Source organism: Anomaloglossus baeobatrachus, chromosome 3 (genome assembly GCF_048569485.1).
Source record: "Anomaloglossus baeobatrachus isolate aAnoBae1 chromosome 3, aAnoBae1.hap1, whole genome shotgun sequence".
Lineage (NCBI taxonomy): Eukaryota > Metazoa > Chordata > Amphibia > Anura > Aromobatidae > Anomaloglossus > Anomaloglossus baeobatrachus.
The window spans coordinates 146,258,817-146,277,643 of record NC_134355.1 but is presented as its reverse complement, the minus strand read 5'-3'; the positions used below and the strand labels follow the sequence as shown (position 1 = coordinate 146,277,643).

The window sequence follows — 18,827 nt, the reverse complement described above, 5'->3', positions numbered from 1 at the left end:
ACTAGCGGCCTTGCTGCAGGAACTCACACGACAGCGCGAGACCCAGACCCGCATGCTGTCCTTCATGTCTTCTGTGGATACCCGCCTGAACACGCTACAAGCAACTGCCACGTCCTTGGCATCTCAGGTTTCCACTGCACAATCCACGGCCGCAGCTCCTGTGGCAGCCTCCTCGGATGCTTCCAAACTCCGTTTGGCCTCACCTCCCCAGTACGCCGGAGATCCCAAGACCTGCAGGGGATTCATAAATCAATGCTCCCTCCATTTCAAGCTGCTGCCGCACCTTTTTGCCTCTGACCAAGCCAAGGTCGCGTTCATGATGTCCCATCTAGAGGGAGAGGCACTGGCTTGGATGAACCCCTTGTGGGAGGAGGATCCGGTAACCACCGACATCCAGGAGTTCCTGCAGGCTTTTCGTAGCACCTTTGACGAGCCCGGACGCGCCTCCGCGTCTGCCTCATCCCTCCTCCGGTTACGTCAGGGGACTCTGACGGTGGGCCAATATGCTATTCGTTTTCGTACCTTGGCCGCTGAACTAGGGTGGAACGAGGCCCTAACCGCTGCCTTCTGGGAGGGACTCTTGGGTCGTATTAAAGATGAGCTGGCTGGTCGTGACGTGCCTTCCACCCTGGATGCCCTGATTGCTCTAGCGACTCGAGTGGATCTTCGCTTTCAGGAACGATCCAAAGAGGTATCCCGCGAGAGGCGTCCGATAAGGCACACCACTCCACCCCAGAGGTCCATCGCTCCCCAGTTGGCGTCACCTGGCGCGTCTACCTACGAGCCCATGCAGATTGACCGCCTGAGGCAGTCGGAGCAACGCAGAGCAGAACGACTAGCAAAGGGTCTCTGCTTCTATTGCGGTGATGGTACACACCTGCTACGCTCTTGTCCGGAGAAGCCGGGAAACTCCAAAGCCTAGGCTTGGTAGGAGAGGCCACCCTAGGTGCTGGGACTCTCTCAGACTCCGTTACCTGGACTATTCAAGTCACTACAGAAGAGACCCGGTTCACGGCAGAGGCGTATCTCGATTCCGGAGCAGCAGGCAACTTCATCCAGCAGGCCACGGTGGATAAGTACCAGGTGCCTGTCCTCCCACTAGAAAAACCACTGGTGATCGCCTCTGTAGATGGGAGACCCCTCTCTGACACCGTCTCACTGATCACCAACAATTATCGAGATCGGGCACTGCAGAGCAAAAAACTGCCAAACAGTGGAGCCGTACTCACGGTTGCGTGGAACCAATATTCCTGGACTTCAACTACTGTGGATCTGTGGTCACTGATCACCAAGCCTGTGGAAGTACGGATCGGTGCCCTGCACACCGAGAAGATCTCCTTCTACATCCTCCCGCGCATGTCTCATCAGATCCTGCTGGGACTCCCATGGTTACGGGCACACGAACCGTCGGTCAGTTGGAGTACAGGTGAAATTACCCGATGGGGCTCTTCGTGTCACGAGAGATGTCTGAAATACATCCAGTCTATTCGACGACCTCCGGTTCCAGAGTCTCTACCAGGACTACCTTCTGCCTACTGGTCCTTCTCGGACGTTTTCGATAAAAAGGAGTCAGAGGTACTACCGCCTCATCGTCCCTACGACTGTGCCATCGATCTACTGCCAGGAACTACGCCTCCTAGAGGAAGGATATACCCCTTGTCCCCTGCTGAAACACGGGCTATGTCTGCTTATATCACCGAGAGCCTGGCTAAGGGGTTCATTCGAAGATCTTCGTCCCCTGCCGGAGCAGGTTTTTTCTTCGTCAAGAAGAAGGAAGGTGATCTGCGCCCTTGCATTGACTACCGGGGATTAAACAAGATCACCATAAAAAACAAATACCCTCTGCCACTTATCCCCGAACTATTCGATCGGCTCCGAGGAGCTCGTGTATTCACAAAGTTGGACCTCCGTGGGGCCTATAACCTGGTTCGCATTCGCTCTGGAGACGAATGGAAGACCGCATTCAACACTCGGGATGGGCACTACGAGTATTGTGTCATGCCCTTTAGTCTGTGTAATGCTCCGGCAGTCTTCCAAGAATTGGTGAACGACGTGTTCAGAGATCTCCTCTATGTCTGTGTCGTAGTATATCTGGATGACATCCTGGTCTTCTCTCCGGACCTACAGACCCACAGAGAGAACGTGCAGCTAGTTCTCCAGAGGCTTAGAGAGAACCGTCTGTACGCCAAGTACGAGAAGTGCATCTTTGAAAAATCGTCTCTTCCCTTCCTGGGTTATGTAATCTCGGACACTGGCCTGCAGATGGACCCAAAGAAAGTGTCTGCCATCATCAAATGGCCTCCTCCTTCCGGACTGAAGGCTATCCAACGCTTTCTCGGCTTTGCGAACTATTATCGGCAATTCATCCCGCACTTCTCTGCCTTGACTGCGCCTCTCTCTGCCTTGACTAAGAAAGGAGCTAATCCTAAGGACTGGCCACTGGCGGCCGATGCCGCGTTCAGCTCCTTGAAACAGGCGTTTGCTTCTTCCCCGGTTCTCCATCGCCCTGAATTGAACCGCCAGTTCACCTTAGAGGTAGATGCCTCCTCCTCAGGAGCCGGGGCAGTGTTGATGCAGAACTCCTCCTCCGGAAAGATGGTCACTTGTGGATTCTTCTCCAAGAGCTTCTCGGCACCCGAACGCAACTACACCATCGGGGATTGGGAACTACTGGCTGTTAAGCTGGCCTTGGAGGAATGGCGCTACCTCTTGGAGGGAGCGGTATACCCTGTAATCATATACACGGACCACAGGAATCTGGAGTACCTGCGGTCAGCCCAAAGACTGAACCCGCGACAAGCCCGCTGGTCCTTGTTTTTTGCTCGATTTGATTTTCAACTCCATTTTCGGCCTGCGGATAAGAACGTGCGGGCAGACGCCTTGTCCAGGTCCTTCGTGCCCGTGGAGTTGGAGGAGGAGACGTTCCAGCCCATCATCAACCCTAGTAAAGTCATTCCGGTGACTCCTGGCGCTCTAACTCAGATACCCCCTGGGAAAACCTATGTCTCAGATACTGACAGACAGAGAGTCCTGCACTGGGGCCATGCCTCGAAGATCGCCGGCCATGCTGGTCAGAAGAAGACTTGGAGTACGATTGTCCGTCACTACTGGTGGCCGTCCCTTCGTAAAGACGTCGCAACCTTCGTCTCAGCCTGTCCATCCTGTGCCCGGAACAAGACACCCAAACACCTACCTTATGGACGTCTTCTGCCTCTGCCCATTCCTTCCGTTCCGTGGCGACATATTGCAATGGACTTCATTACGTACTTACCCTTATCCTCCGGACACACGGTCATATGGGTTGTGGTGGATCGCTTCTCCAAGATGGCTCACTTCGTTCCCATGGCCGGGCTGCCCTCGGCCCAGGAGCTAGCTGACTCCTTCATACAGCACATATTCCGATTGCATGGCTTCCCCGCACATATTGTGTCCGACAGAGGAACTCAGTTTACCTCGCGCTTCTGGAGGGCTCTCTGCAAACATCTGGGAGTATCCTTGGACTTTTCTTCGGCCTACCATCCTCAGTCGAATGGCCAAGTGGAACGGGTCAATCAGATCCTGACCTCCTTTCTGCGCCATTACGTCAACATCCATCATGACGATTGGTCCACGCTCCTACCTTGGGCTGAATTCTCCCACAACCAACACATCAGCGAGTCCACCTCCAGCTCTCCCTTCCAGGTCGTTTACGGACTTCAGCCTTCTGTGCCGTTGCCAGTATCCTCGGCTTCCGATGTCCCCGCAGCAGATGCTCTGGTTCGGGACTTCTCAGCTATATGGAACTTTGTCAAGTCTTCCCTAGAACGTGCTTCTTTGCGGATGAAGAGACATGCGGACAAGAGGCGCCTGGATCCCCCGTGTTTCTCCCCAGGTGATCTGGTCTGGCTTGCATCTAGATACGTCCGATTGAAGTTACCATCGTACAAGTTGGGTCCTCGTTACATCGGGCCGTTTAAAGTCATCAGCAAGATTAATGCAGTCTCCTACAAGCTGCAGCTCCCGGCCACGATGCGGATACCCAACTCCTTCCATGTCTCCTTGCTCAAGCCTGTTGTCCTTGGTCCCTTCTCCGCTGGTCTCGGTACTTCTCCTCCTTCCATCGCTGACGATGACATCTATGCGGTAAGGGATATCGTGGCCATGAAGACCGTGCGAGGTTGACAATACTTCCTGGTGGACTGGGCGGGTTATGGTCCCGAGGATAGGTCCTGGGAGCCCCGGGAGAATGTTGGCACTCCTCTGATTCGTGCTTTCCTGTCCCGGTTGCGGGGAGGGGGGCGTGGGGGAGGGGGTACGGTCACGCTTCCCGGTCCCCGTGCCCCGCTCTCCGGTCCCCATGGCCCGCTCCCCGGCGGCGTCCCCTGCTCACCACTCCGGTCCCGGCCTCCTCTTCCTCGCCGGCGCCCTCCATGCATCCAGCTCCCCGCTCCCGGCGCTCCTCTGCGACGTGGGACACTCAGCCGGGCACTCCTGCTTCCTCTGCACCTCTCCCTGGACTGGCTTCTGGTACACGGGCCTCACTCATGCGCATTAGGGCGCGCGCGCGGTCATTGACCCTTTCTTAAAGGGCCAGCACCTAGAAACAGGAAATTGCATAGACAGGTACAGGGTATATTAGGATTCTCCTTCCTGGTGGGCGGGGCCTGTTCTACGTGTTTGGTAGACTAGGAGTTCAGGTCCCCATATTGCTTTGCTCTGTATTAACCCTGTCCTGTCTCGTAGAGCCTGTCATGCCACGCCAGCCGCTCCGAACCACGTCCATTACAGTACCCTGACGGTGACTTCGGCGGATGTTCCACCACCTCTGCAGCTCCACCAGTCTCCAGTCCCTGGCTCCGTTGGGTGACCCGTTCCATCGCTTAGCAGGTTCCGGATCCCGCCTGACCCTTCAACCCGGCCTTGGACCCTGAGCCTCGTCACCCGGACTACCGTCCAGGACTCCGTGTGTTCAGCAACGTCCACCTTTCCAGCTCTCCTATGGACTGTCTGACTACCGATAGTGCTTCGGCTGCCGTGCATCAAGACCCTCTGGCGGGGTGACCAGCCTGGCTGCCTCCTCAGGGTAAACCGGTGTACGGTCCAGAGTTTCCACCACCCGGACGTAACACCTCAACCCTAGTACATCATGACTTACAAAGATTTTGAAAAAATCTAAGGATGCAAAATTAGTGACATCTAGTTTACTGACAGGGTCTGCAAAAAAAGGGGGGATTTGAGGAAAAAAGAACTGTCTTTGATACCTCCTTGGAGGGGGGATCGCAGAACTTGGCCCTGCCTCTGATGTTTCTTTGACCACTACCACTGGACTGTGGGGTCCCATGGAGCTAGCAGAGCCGTCACTCTCTGAAAATAGTTCTGCTTCCGATGCAGGTTCAGGATTTGTCACAGAACTGCTCCACACTAAACATTCTGCGAGCCATTTTATTTTATATCCCTACCTTACGTAAAAAAATAAACTTAATCTAACAATAGTATTTTTTTTAATATATATTTTTTTTTACCATAACTTTAGTTTGTAACCCTAACCCTAGCTAAAAAAGAATTATAAAAGAAAAAAGACTGACTATGGAGATGACACGGGTGTGGGTTGCATAGATGATGATTTAGGGGGTGATTCGGATATTGGGGAAGAATTTATTGCAATTGATCTCTACATTACACTTTTATCTTCACTGACAGCACTTGTAGTGTATCTCTCTTCAATCCCAGGACAATTACGAGGGGAGAGGAGAGAGGCACGGCCAAGTGCTCCAAATATTTTCTAAATATTGGGGTTTTGAGCACTGTGATAGGGTCTATCAGTGTTTAAAAGTCAGGAACCAATTAAATTGGTTCCTGTTAGAAACGTTTTCATGAAAAAAGGGGGGCTACTATAAGACATATTATGAATCAGTGTTCTTATTAAGTGTAATACTCCCCCAGTCTATTACCATAATAGACTCGTACTCCTAATCATAATACAAAAAATGTGATACCACACAATGGAGTTTTTATGATTACTTTATTAAAGATAATGTTAAAAAAGGTCAACACAACAAAATGTGTGTGTACAAACATACTAACAATTATAGGCTAAAAAGAAGTAACCTCACTATGTGGGGATCCGGATATTAATAGTACAGCTTGCACTCAAAATAATGGCATGATAAATTGGATATGTATCACAGAAATTAATTCAATAGAACAACATACCCATAGAGTGCAACACCCTCATATAACCCCCCAGAGGTCTGGTTCCACTGGTGCAAATGAGGCAATATAAACCCGCTAACGGTGGACGCTTAGAAAAAGAACCACCATTCAAAACAGCGGAAAAATAGAAGTAAATACATACCCAGTGGTTATTACTATTATACTATTACTCTGTAATAGTATACAAACACTCGGCGGCGGGCAGCGGGATTCCACGCATGCGTCGGAGCATAACTCCGTGACGTCATTAGCGCATACGTGGCACCGCTAAAGATGCCGCCGGGTGTTTGTTAATGGTATATATAGGTGGGGGTTGATTAGACATATGGGGGATCTTTATATCTTTATATCTTCATGTATCGGAGAGAAGTGTACAACTAAGATGATTTTTCTGAATGTCGGTGATTTACCTGCTCATATGTGAATAAGATTTGTGACCTTATTTTCCTGTTTTAACCCGCCCTCCTTGTGTGACGTACCAGCGCTCACGGTGCAGGCGCGATCTCTGGGTGCACACACCCGGCGGTATCTTTAGTGGTGCCACGCATGCGCTAATGACGTCACGGAGTTATGCTCCGACGCATGCGTGGAATCCCGCTGCCCGCCGCCGAGTGTTTGTATACTAATACAGAGTCCCGGATCTCGCCGCAGGTGAGCGCAATGAATGCGTCTCAGGTGGGCGGATGAACGCGAGCCCATGGGGTATTTAATGGGGAACATGGCGGTTTGCATACAACGTGTGGCGGCCCTTGAGAAAGGCAGCCGAAACGCGCGTCGGGCTTGTGATCCTGGATATTCCCCATCTGTCTGATAACCACTGGGTATGTATTTACTTCTATTTTTCCGGTTTTGAATGGTGGTTCTTTTTCTAAGTGTCCACCGTTAGCGGGCTTATATTGCCTCATTTGCACCAGTGGAACCAGACCTCTGGGGGGTTATATGAGGGTGTTGCACTCTATGGGTATGTTGTTCTATTGAATGAATTTCTGTGATACATATCCAATTTATCATGCCATTATTTTGAGTGCAAGCTGTATTATTAATATCCGGATCCCCACATAGTGAGGTTACTTCTTTTTAGCCTATGTTAGTATGTTTGTACACACACATTTTGTTGTGTTGACCTTTTTTAACATTATCTTTAATAAAGTAATCATAGAAACTCTATTGTGTGGTATCACATTTTTTTGTAAATTGGTTCCTGGCAGCTGCTGGGTGCTGAAGGAAGATCTTGCTAGGCGCACAGCACATGCGACGCCCACTAACCAAGCCAGTCACACTCAAGGTCCTTCTAGCCACTGGGATTTAGCCACAACCATGCACCTGGCACTTTGAATCGGGTTATAGAGGAGGGGGGCTGTGATTGACTTTTACAATACTAATGTCCTCTCATCTGACATGTTACATCACATCAGATGGGAGACAAATTACTTTTTATAGCAATGTCATTTTTAATCTTTGCATAACAGCGATTACATAACTGGGGACTGAAAAATCTGCTGTGATCGTGTTCTCTGGGGTCTTAGCTACCCTGGTAGCTGAAACCCCAGAGATTTTCTGACCCTGGGGGGCGTAATACACTGATTCCTAGATTCTGTTTTAAAATGTATTGGCAGTTAAGGGGTTATGCCGGGGCCACACGGGGGACCACTGCGATCCTTGCATGACACTCGGCTCCCGCTGGCAGTACAGCAGAGCCGAGTGTCATGCGAGTGTCACTATGACTGAGGTCCGATCGTGCGATCAAACCACAGCTGCGGGGAGAGGCCCGGCACTGAGGAGGGGAGGGAGGGATTTATCTCCGTTTCCTCCGTAGCCGGCTATTGCCATTCTCACCCTGCACTCGCAGAACACCGGTGTAATGCGAGTGCAGTGCAATTTTTTTCTCGCCCCATAGACTTGAATAATCGCTCATGGCTGCTGACACACAGGCTAATATTGGTCCGAGTGCAATGCGGTTTTATCGTATTCCACTCGCTTCAATTTTCATGCCGTGTGTCTTAGGCCTTAAACAGGCGGTTTGTGTTTTCTTTGTATGCAAGTCCCAAGATGGCTGTAAACAACCATGTGACGCAGCTGAAGGCAGGAAGCCCACCCGCAGTGTGCGGACCCTCAGGGGCGGATGTAAGAGAAGTAACAGTTTTTCCTTTGTCTTCTTTTTTGACCACCTTATGACTTTGACTAATGAAATGGCATTGAACACTGCGTGTGACTTCAGCCTCACACAGGCGGAGGGAAGCTGAGGGCACACAAGGCACCGCAGTGTAGGAGTGGTGCGGTTACCCAAATTGTCTGAGTCACTGTGCGAATTTCCTCTCAATAAAGTTTTTTCATAAGCAAAAAAAAAAACAGCGCAGTGGCAGCACGCACGAGCACGGCCGTCAGGCGAGCGCTGGTGTCGTCACTTCCGGTGTTCCTCCTCCTGTCCGTGCGGCTTCCTGGCCGCTGCCCCGGATGGTGTATAGCGGTAGTGGAGCTGCTGCGGCTGCTGCTCTCCTGTCACCTGACGCAGCGGCCGGCGGCCCTCCTCCTCATCCTCCTCTCCCTCCTCCTCACCCGGCTCCTGTACTGGAATCCTCTTCCTCCTGCCCCAGAAGTTCTCGCTCGTCAGCCTCTGTGCCTCGTTCTTCCCCCGGCCTCCTCGCCCCGGTGTCCCGCCCGGAGGGGGCCCGGCTGCCGAAGATGGCGGCGGGGGCTGCGGCGGGATCCTCGGAGTGGTTAGTTCTCAGAGATGGATGTTTGCGCTGTGACGAACATGGTGTGAGCAGCCTGTCCTATCATCCGGCGCTGAACGCCATCCTGGCCGTCACTACACGGGGCAGCATCAAAGTCATCGATGGCACGTCAGGGGCGATCCTCCAGGCGTCAGCCGTGCACGGTGAGTGACGGGGGTGGGCCGCTGTCACCGAGGCCGGCGGATACCGAGCCGCCCCTCTACATGTCCTGTGGCTGCACCGCCGGCCACCGGGGCAGCTGCTATACACAGGGACACGCTCATCCATGGGAGCAGGTATAGGCGGGCCAGCCCTGGAGCGTGAGGTGGGGATCCCTGCTATCTGGTATAGTATGGGAGGGCAAGGGGGGGATCAAGGCCACCAAGTGTATGAGATGAGGATCCCTACCACCGGGAGTACTGGAGGGTACAGTGATCCCTGCCACCAGGTGTAATATGGGAGGGCAAGGGGGTGGGGGATCAAGGCCACCAGGTGTATGGGATGGGGATCCCTACCACCGGGAGTGCTGGAGGGTACAGTGACCCCTGCCACCAGGTGTACAGGAGGGTGAGGGAAGGGAATCCCTGCCGCTGGGTGTAATTGGAGGGTGAGGGGGGCGAATCCCTTACATTGAGTGTACCGGAATGCTAGGGGGGATTCCTACCACCTAGTTATAAGAGGGGGGGGATCACTGTCACCAGGTGTAGTATGGGAGGGCGAGGGGGCATCCCTGCTGCCGGGTGTAGTATGGGAGGGCGAGGGGGCATCCCTGCCGCCTGGTGTAGTACGGGAGGGCGAGGGGGGCATCCCTGCCGCCGGGGGTAGAACGGGAGGGCGAGGGGGGCATCCCTGCCGCCGGGGGTAGAACGGGAGGGCGAGGGGGGCATCCCTGCCGCCGGGTGTAGAACGGGAGGGCGAGGGGGGCATCCCTGCCGCCGGGTGTAGAACGGGAGGGCGAGGGGGGCATCCCTGCCGCCGGGTGTAGAACGGGAGGGCGAGGGGGGCATCCCTGCCGCCGGGTGTAGTATGGGAGGGCGAGGGGGGGACAACTGAAGATATGAAATACAGCACTCCTAGAGATCATAGGTGCTTGGATAGGATTCCGCTCCATAGACCAATATAGAAAAGAATCCATCACACAAAATTTATTGCAGATAAAGGTTTTTTAATTTTGGTTCAACTAGGAGAGTGTACAGACGTGACTTTTCGGTCGGAGACCTTTATCAAACATACACCTGGAGACGAACCACGGCTGAGCCATAAATAGAGAAAATAGTGCTTGTGGATGTGCGATCTGCGTGGTTTTCAGTCTTTGACTCAGCCGTGGTTCGCCTCCAGGTGTATGTTTGATAAAGGTCTCCGACTGAAACGCCATGTTTGTACACTCTCCTTCTTAACCACCGTTAAAAAAAAAAAAAAAAAAAAGTTTATTTGCAATATATTGTGAGTGGCGGACTCTTTTCTGTATTGGTATACCGAGGTCCCTGGCAGTATTCCGGTCAGCATTAATGATGTGATGGATGAGGATCCTCTGAGCATATACAAGCCGGCAGAAAGTGGTTTTGCCATTTATAGATTGTTGGAGGTGATCTCCAGGATTTGGAAATTAATACAAGAGCATTTATAGCCGGCCATCAGTAGGATATGGGCATTTATAACCTGGTAGTAACGAGTCTGTGTCTCTGATGAATTGCTTCATGTAGATCGCGGTCAGCACTTACACGTGGTCAGTGCTGAGTCCCTATCAGCATGTTAGGAGCGGATAAGAAAAAATCTTTGATGTATAGCAAATATGTGTGATTATTGAAGACGGCATTGTGCACGTGGCCAAAGCGGGCAATACTCATTAGACAGCAGCCTTCTCTGCCGATTCTGCCATATACGAGAGTGGTCATTCTGCCGAGTGCTTCTTTGTTGGCTAAGAAACGTGGCGGTTGACATTTTGGCCGACGGCTATTCACGAAGAGAACAATGTGATTTGGCTGTTTAACATCAGACCAACCTGATAGACATCTCTTCTGACAGTCGGCCCGTGCCACCATTGTGAGCCTCATTGGGACAGCAATAATACTGTATGTAAAGCGCTGTGAAATATGATAGCACTATATTAGCAATGCATAATTAATAAATTACTGTCGACTCGTCTGAACCCATCGATTTCAGCAAAATGGGCCACTACAGACACCACTGCGCACAGAGGTTAAACATAGCTGGCCAGTGCCTCACACTCAGGAGGAGAAAAGGCCCACAGCTTTCAGTGGAGCATCTGTCATCTGTGCCCTGTGCAATACTGGTTTCTTCTCTTTACTCTGGATCTGCGCATGTCACAAGTGTCTGACTCTCACTTGTAGCAGCACTCCAGCATTCTTGTTTCCAGCGCTGGAGTGCTGCTATTAACCTAAGCTCCCTGCCCTGACTCTTAGGTTATGTGCACACGTTGCGTTTTTTTTTTTTCTGCGTTTTTGTCTGAGAAATCAGAATTTCCATGCACACGGTGCAGTTTTATTTGTCAAATATTTTTCAAAATCTTTGTAAAAAAAAAAAAGCAGCATGTCCGTTCTTTTTGCGTTTTTGTCACGTTTTGTCACTCATAAAATTCAATGAAGGGATGAAAAATGGATGGCAAAACGCATGGTAACAAATTAGTTGCGTATTGTATTTGATGTGATTGCATTCTTGTCACAAAAAATGCTGGTCACCCACTTTGTTCCAGGATAAAAAAATAATTGCAGGAGTGAAAATCTCTGTCTTCGCTTCATACTCACCGGCACGGCTGTCACACTGCTCCCACAGCCTCTCATTCTTCTTCCCGACCTCATTAGGATCATACATATTCACTGCACCCGCTCATTAGGATCATACATATTCACTGCTGCTCCTGTCTGTGGAAAAGAAATAATTTTTAAAAAAAGTATGCAATTTCCCCCCCCTCACTCCCACCCCTCCTCATCACCCCCCCCCCCTCCTCATTACCCCCCTTACCCCCACTCCAATTATGATACCCAGCCAAGATAAAGCCTCACAGCTGAGGTATTCTCAGGGTGGGGAGACATTTTGTTATTTGCATCCCCCCCAGCCTGAAAATATCAGCCAGCAGCCGCTCGTAATTGCCGCATCCATTAGATGTGACAGTCCCGGTACTTTACCCAACTCTTCCCAATTACCCTGGTGCGGTGGCAATCGGGGTAATAAGGGGTTAATGGCAGTCTGTTGCTGCCACTAAGCCCTAGGTTAGTGATATCAGATGCCTGAGACACCCCACATTACTAATCTGTAAGTGAAAGTAAATAACCACAAACATCCAATAACTCCTTTATTTAAAATAAAAAGCACCCTCTTTCACCACTTTAACCCCCAAACACCCCTCCATGTCCAAAGTAATCCACACGAGGTCCCACGTCAATTCAGCTCTGCTGCGTCCTGTCACGACGAGCGTCATAGAGCATGAGTGCCAGCTGTGAGAGCAGACAGAGCCACGTGGTCAGAATGAACTCGGGTGAACTCCTGACTTCATAGCTGCGGGCCCCGCAGTACGGCGTGTGTCTCGGCAGTGACATCACAGGTTTTCCACCTTGAGATTCAGGCTGCGACTGAAGTGAGCCACACCATCAGCGGCGACAACACTTACTCGAGTTTTCCGCCTGTGGCTCACTTCAGTAGCGGTCTGATTTTCGGTCACAGGTAAAGGACTCACCTGTGACCGAAATTCACCTGAGTGCTGTCACAGGTGGAGGACGCCAGCTGTGGCTAATTGAGTGATGTCACCGCTGATAGCGTGACTTACTTCAGTTGCTGCGTGGAGCTCAGTGCGCAGTCTTGTCCTATGGTGCTCGCTGTGAGCGTCAGATGTAGTAGTGCTGGAAGCATATTGGGACCTCGTGTGTATTACGTTCCACCTGGAGGGGTAATTGAGGGGTTAATAGAGTGGTGAAAGACGATGCTTTTTTGTCTTTTATTTCATATAATGGATTTTTTGGGCGTTTGTGTTCATTTTACTTTCATTCACATATTAGTGATGGGAGGGGTCTCATAGATGCCTGCCATCACTAAGTTAGGGCTTAGCAGCTGTGGGCTGTTATTAACTCTTTATTACCCCGATTGCCACCGCACCAGGGCAACGGGAAGAGCCAGGCCCAACGCCCAGAATTGGCACATCTTATGGATGCGACACTTCTCGAGCTGATATTGTTAGGCTGAAAAGGGCCGAATAACGATGACCCTTCCTACCCTAATAATACCAGCCCCCAGTTGTCTGCTGTACCTTGGCTGGCTTCAGAAAAATGGGGGGCCCCTCACATCATTTTTTTAATCAAATAATTAAAAACAAAACATGGGAACCCTTCTACTTTTCATAACCATCAAATCTGTTCTTTATCTATTTTGTGTTCTATTTATCCTAGTTATCTATCCATCTATTCTAGCTATCAAATATCCTATCCCATCTTATTTTTTTTTCTTTTAAAAAACGCATTAATAAAAATACAGCAAAAACCGCATGAGTTTTTTGTCAAACGCAGTGTTTACAGTTGTCAAAGTCTGCCAGATGGTGCAGTTTTGTTGTCAAACGTAAAATGCTGCGTGCGCACAAACCCTAAGGGTCTGTGCGCACTGGGTAGATGTTTCTTAAGCAAAATACGCACTCTCTGGCATAATTCCGCACCTGTGGCAAGAAAACTCACCCAAACTCCTCATGTGGTTTTACAGGGGTTTGGTGCTGATCTGCCGTGGTTAATTATCAATGGCAAAAACGCAGATACAGTTAGGTCCAGAAATATTTGGACAGTGACACAATTTTCGCGAGTTGGGCTCTGCATGCCACCACATTGGATTTGAAATGAAACCTCTACAACAGAATTCAAGGTCAGATTGTAACGTTTAATTTGAAGGTTTGAACAAAAATATCTGATAGAAATTGTAGGAATTGTACACATTTCTTTACAAACACTCCACATTTTAGGAGGTCAAAAGTAATTGGACAAATAAACCAAACCCAAACAAAATATTTTTATTTTCAATATTTTGTTGTGAATCCTTTGGAGGCAATCACTGCCTTAAGTCTGGAACCCATGGACATCACCAAACGCTGGGTGTCCTCCTTCTTAATGCTTTGCCAGGCCTTTACAGCCGCAGCCTTCAGGTCTTGCTTGTTTGTGGGTCTTTCCGTCTTAAGTCTGGATTTGAGCAAGTGAAATGCATGCTCAATTGGGTTAAGATCTGGTGATTGACTTGGCCATTGCAGAATGTTCCACTTTTTTGCACTCATGAACTCCTGGGTAGCTTTGGCTGTATGCTTGGGGTCATTGTCCATCTGTACTATGAAGCGCCGTCCGATCAACTTTGCGGCATTTGGCTGAATCTGGGCTGAAAGTATATCCCGGTACACTTCAGAATTCATCCGGCTACTCTTGTCTGCTGTTATGTCATCAATAAACACAAGTGACCCAGTGCCATTGAAAGCCATGCATGCCCATGCCATCACGTTGCCTCCACCATGTTTTACAGAGGATGTGGTGTGCCTTGGATCATGTGCCGTTCCCTTTTCTTCTCCAAACTTTTTTCTTCCCATCATTCTGGTACAGGTTGATCTTTATCTCATCTGTCCATAGAATACTTTTCCAGAACTGAGCTGGCTTCATGAGGTGTTTTTCAGCAAATTTAACTCTGGCCTGTCTATTTTTGGAATTGATGAATGGTTTGCATCTAGATGTGAACCCTTTGTATTTACTTTCATGGAGTCTTCTCTTTACTGTTGACTTAGAGACAGATACACCTACTTCACTGAGAGTGTTCTGGACTTCAGTTGATGTTGTGAACGGGTTCTTCTTCACCAAAGAAAGTATGCGGCGATCATCCACCACTGTTGTCATCCGTGGACGCCCAGGCCTTTTTGAGTTCCCAAGCTCACCAGTCAATTCCTTTTTTCTCAGAATGTACCCGACTGTTGATTTTGCTACTCCAAGCATGTCTGCTATCTCTCTGATGGATTTTTTCTTTTTTTCCAGCCTCAGGATGTTCTGCTTCACCTCAATTGAGAGTTCCTTAGACCGCATGTTGTCTGGTCACAGCAACAGCTTCCAAATGCAAAACCACACACCTGTAATCAACCCCAGACCTTTTAACTACTTCATTGATTACAGGTTAACGAGGGAGACGCCTTCAGAGTTAATTGCAGCCCTTAGAGTCCCTTGTCCAATTACTTTTGGTCCCTTTAAAAAGAGGAGGCTATGCATTACAGAGCTATGATTCCTAAACCCTTTCTCCGATTTGGATGTGAAAACTCTCATATTGCAGCTGGGAGTGTGCACTTTCAGCCCATATTATATATATAATTGTATTTCTGAACATGTTTTTATAAACAGCTAAAATAACAAAACTTGTGTCACTGTCCAAATATTTCTGGACCTAACTGTACCTGCAGAAAAGAAGTGACATGCTGCTTTTTGTTGCAGAAATTCTGTAGCAAAACTTCCAGATGCTGGATGGCAAGAATAGGACTAGGGTCGGGGATCTTAGATTTAAAACACCACTTGAGCGATAACATAAAAAAACCCCTCTAATTACTGCAGGCTTTTAAATCTGTACAGTGTGCGCAATGCACACGGTTAGGATTCTCCGTTGTTTGTAGAGATGGTCACGTGACCACAAGGATGCATATTTCTAGCCACATTCTGACTAGACCTGCTTTTCCTTGCTCAATTCAGTTGCTGAAGAAAACTTAAATTAGTGGTGATCCTATCTATTGCCACAAAATAAACTAATTTCTAATATGGCTTCATTAAAATTTGCGTACCCTTCCGTGACTACACTATCTAAATATTGATTTCTCTTCCTTTCTGACGCTTGGTTTGACAATCCCAGTGCATGCTGGGATTCTCAAACAAAGTGTCATTAGGGGGCAGAGACTGCAGTCACTCACACAGCCTCTGCCCCCTCCCTGGGATGAAGCGTCATCGGTGACGTGCTACTCAGTGTTGCCAGATCCGCTCATCTGAAGCGGACACTGTCACTGTGCAAATCACACAATAACAGTGTGCAAATGAGTAGTTCCGGCTGGCAGCAGCACTGGGAATAGCTGATTGTCAGGGGTGCCAGGTATCGCACCTCTAACAATCAGACATTAAGTCCATGAGGCATACATTCTAAGGCCCCCTTCACACGCACCTGTCTCCGGTACGTGCTAGGTCCGTGCCCGCATGTACCGGAGACAAGCGCACATGTAAACCCATTAAAATCAATGGGTTTATGTACACGCACATGCTTATCCTTTGGCCCGTGCCTCCGTGTACTCCACACGGATGCATGTCCGTGTTTCTCCGGCAGCACGGGTGTCACTCGGCCTGCACACGTACCACACCGATGTAGTCTGGATGCGGGTCCATGTGTCATTTTAAAATAAAAAAAAAACAAAACACATACCTCCAGGAGCCCTGCAGTCTGTGTTGTGGCCGTCACCTGCATCCGTCCCCCAGTGAATTTCAACAACGCATCATCTTCACTGAGGGCCGGAAGCAGCGTCAGCGGGGCGTGGCCTGTGCAGAACACTGTCATTCAGCACTACAGACAGCTCCGGAAGAATCAGGTAAGGCGGGGATTTCCGTTCTCCGTGTGTTTTACGTATAACACACGGAGAACACAAGTAGTGCCATAAACACGGCACACGGAGGGAAAACTGCACCTTTGACACGTCCGTGAAACACGTGCGTGATTTTCACGGACGTGTGAAGGGGGCCTAAGGGGTACTTTACACGCGGCAACATCACTAGCAATCGCTAGTGATGACGAGCGCGATAGCTCCCGCCCCCGTCGCTCGTGCGACATCTGGTGATCGCTGCCGCAGTGAACATTATCGCTACGGCAGCGTCACACGCACATACCTGGTCAGCGACGTCGCTCTGACCGCCGAACTATCCCTCCCTCAAGGGGGAGGTGCGTTTGGCGTCATAGCGACGTCACTGCAGTGTCACTAAGCGGCCGGCCAATAGAAGCGGAGGGGCGGAGATGAGCGGGACGTAACATCCCGTCCACCTCCTTCCTTCCTCATTGCTGGTGGACGCAGGTAAGGAGATGTTCGTCGCTCCCGCGGTGTCACACTTAGCGATGTGTGCTGCCGCAGGAATGACGAACAACATCGTACCAGTGGCTGCAGCGATATTAAGGAAATGAACGACGTGTCAACGTTAACATTTTTGGAACGATTTTGCAATCGTTGATCGTCGCTCATTAGTGTTACACGCTGCAATGTCGCTACCGGCCCCGGATGTGCGTCACTAACGACGTGACCCCGACAATATATCGGTAGCGATGTCGCAGCGTGTAAAGCACCCCTTACAGTAAGGTACATACATTTTTTTGTGGTGGTGCCCAGTGGGAAGATGCTTCAGGGAATGAACTTGGCGCTTCTTACTCCAGTGGAAACCACTCGTCTAGATCATTTGCACTGAGAAATCACATGAATGATCGGCACTCTACCCTTTACATCGTGGTGCATGTGGAAGCAATGATAGCATAGAAAGAAATCCCGGCACTCGCATGAAGTCGTAGATTAAGGGTTTTTTTTTTTATAAGTACCATCTACGGCTTCATTGAGTGCCGGGATTTCTTTCCGTTGCAGGATGATTTGGCTACATTTTAGTACTTCCTAGTGGTCACCGTTATCAGAATTTTTACAGTGTGAATTTCTAAATGCAGGTTGTCATGCCGTAATCCATTATATTTAGTGTGCAGGGCTTTGATATTTGGTGTTCAGATGTGGTGAGAAGAGCCTACCATGTCCTGAGCAGTGGAAAATCCGTCTATTACAGCCTCCATGTTTTTTTGTAATTTTAGACAACCCCTTTAATAAATGATGCCCCATTCATACCACCTACACTTTCCAATATTATTGTTGCAAAATGCCTGTTAGTAAATGTTGGCCACTGTACCTTATATTTGTGTCTTGTGCCTATGATTGGGCAGGATTTTTAGGCCACGTTCAGTATTTGGTCTGTGTAAGGATTTCTAGGAGTGGGTAATAAATGCAGGAGTGGTGCCCGTGTTTCTAGTATACTTTTTCTTCTGATCGTTCCACTCTTGGTTTTGGCAAACCTCTTTGTTGGCACCATGTTAGCCAGTTGTGAAAAGGTTGTTTGCTCCCACTACAGCTGAGTTCACCCAACCATAGTTTCTTCATTTGAGAAGAACACCCCGATTATGCTGCTCACACTCTGATCCATTCTTCTGAGGTGAAGAATAAAGGAAAGAAACATCTTCATTCTGTCAAATCCATCATTTAAAATAGTATCAGTCTATACTCTCCTCCGGTGCGGGCGCTCCCCCAGCACTGTGTGTGCTGGGTCACCTGTACTCGTGTGATGCTATTATTCCATGGGAGCCCTGCAGCCAATCAGTGGCTGCTTCACTCTCGCTTCCTATGTTTAAAATTAACACCACAAGAGGTGAGAGATGTGGCTGGGGCATGAAAATCGGAGTGAGTGGAATGCGATAAAATCTCATTCCACTCGGACCAATATTAGCCTGTGAGTCAGCGCACATGAGCGATTATTTTTCTCAGCCCTATTCAGACTGAGAAAACAATCGCAGCATGCTGCGGGTGTAATGCGATCCTAGTTTCTCTCACACCCATTCAAGGCTATGGGGCGAGAGAAAAATCGCACTGCACTCGCGGTACACCGGTGTACCGCGAGTGTAGGGCGAGAATTGCAATAGCCGGCTACGGAGGAGAGAAGATGATAAATCCCTCCCTCCCCTCCTCAGTGCCGGCCCGTCCCCCGCAGCTGAGGTCCGCTCGCGCGGTTGAACCTCAGTCGTAGGGACACTCGCATGACACTCTGCTCTGCTGTACTGCCAGCGTGAGCGAGTGTCATGCGAGGGGGTCGCAGTAATCCCCGTGTGGCCTCAGCCTAAATGTCAGATGTCGGAAAG

The 18,827-nt window shown here is 49.7% G+C and overlaps 1 protein-coding gene across 7 annotated transcripts in view; it reads left to right on the top strand.

Moving 5' to 3' along the window:
* Positions 1–8,619: 8,619 nt before the first annotated feature.
* Positions 8,620–18,827, top strand: part of BIRC6 (baculoviral IAP repeat containing 6) — a 533,701-nt gene continuing 523,493 nt past the window's right edge. For all 7 annotated transcript variants that reach the window (XM_075339505.1, XM_075339507.1, XM_075339508.1 and 4 more), the window contains exon 1: positions 8,620–9,070. In XM_075339505.1, the coding sequence (XP_075195620.1) occupies positions 8,647–9,070 (424 nt within the window). In that variant the 5' untranslated portion in view covers positions 8,620–8,646. The remainder of the gene's footprint in view (positions 9,071–18,827) is intronic.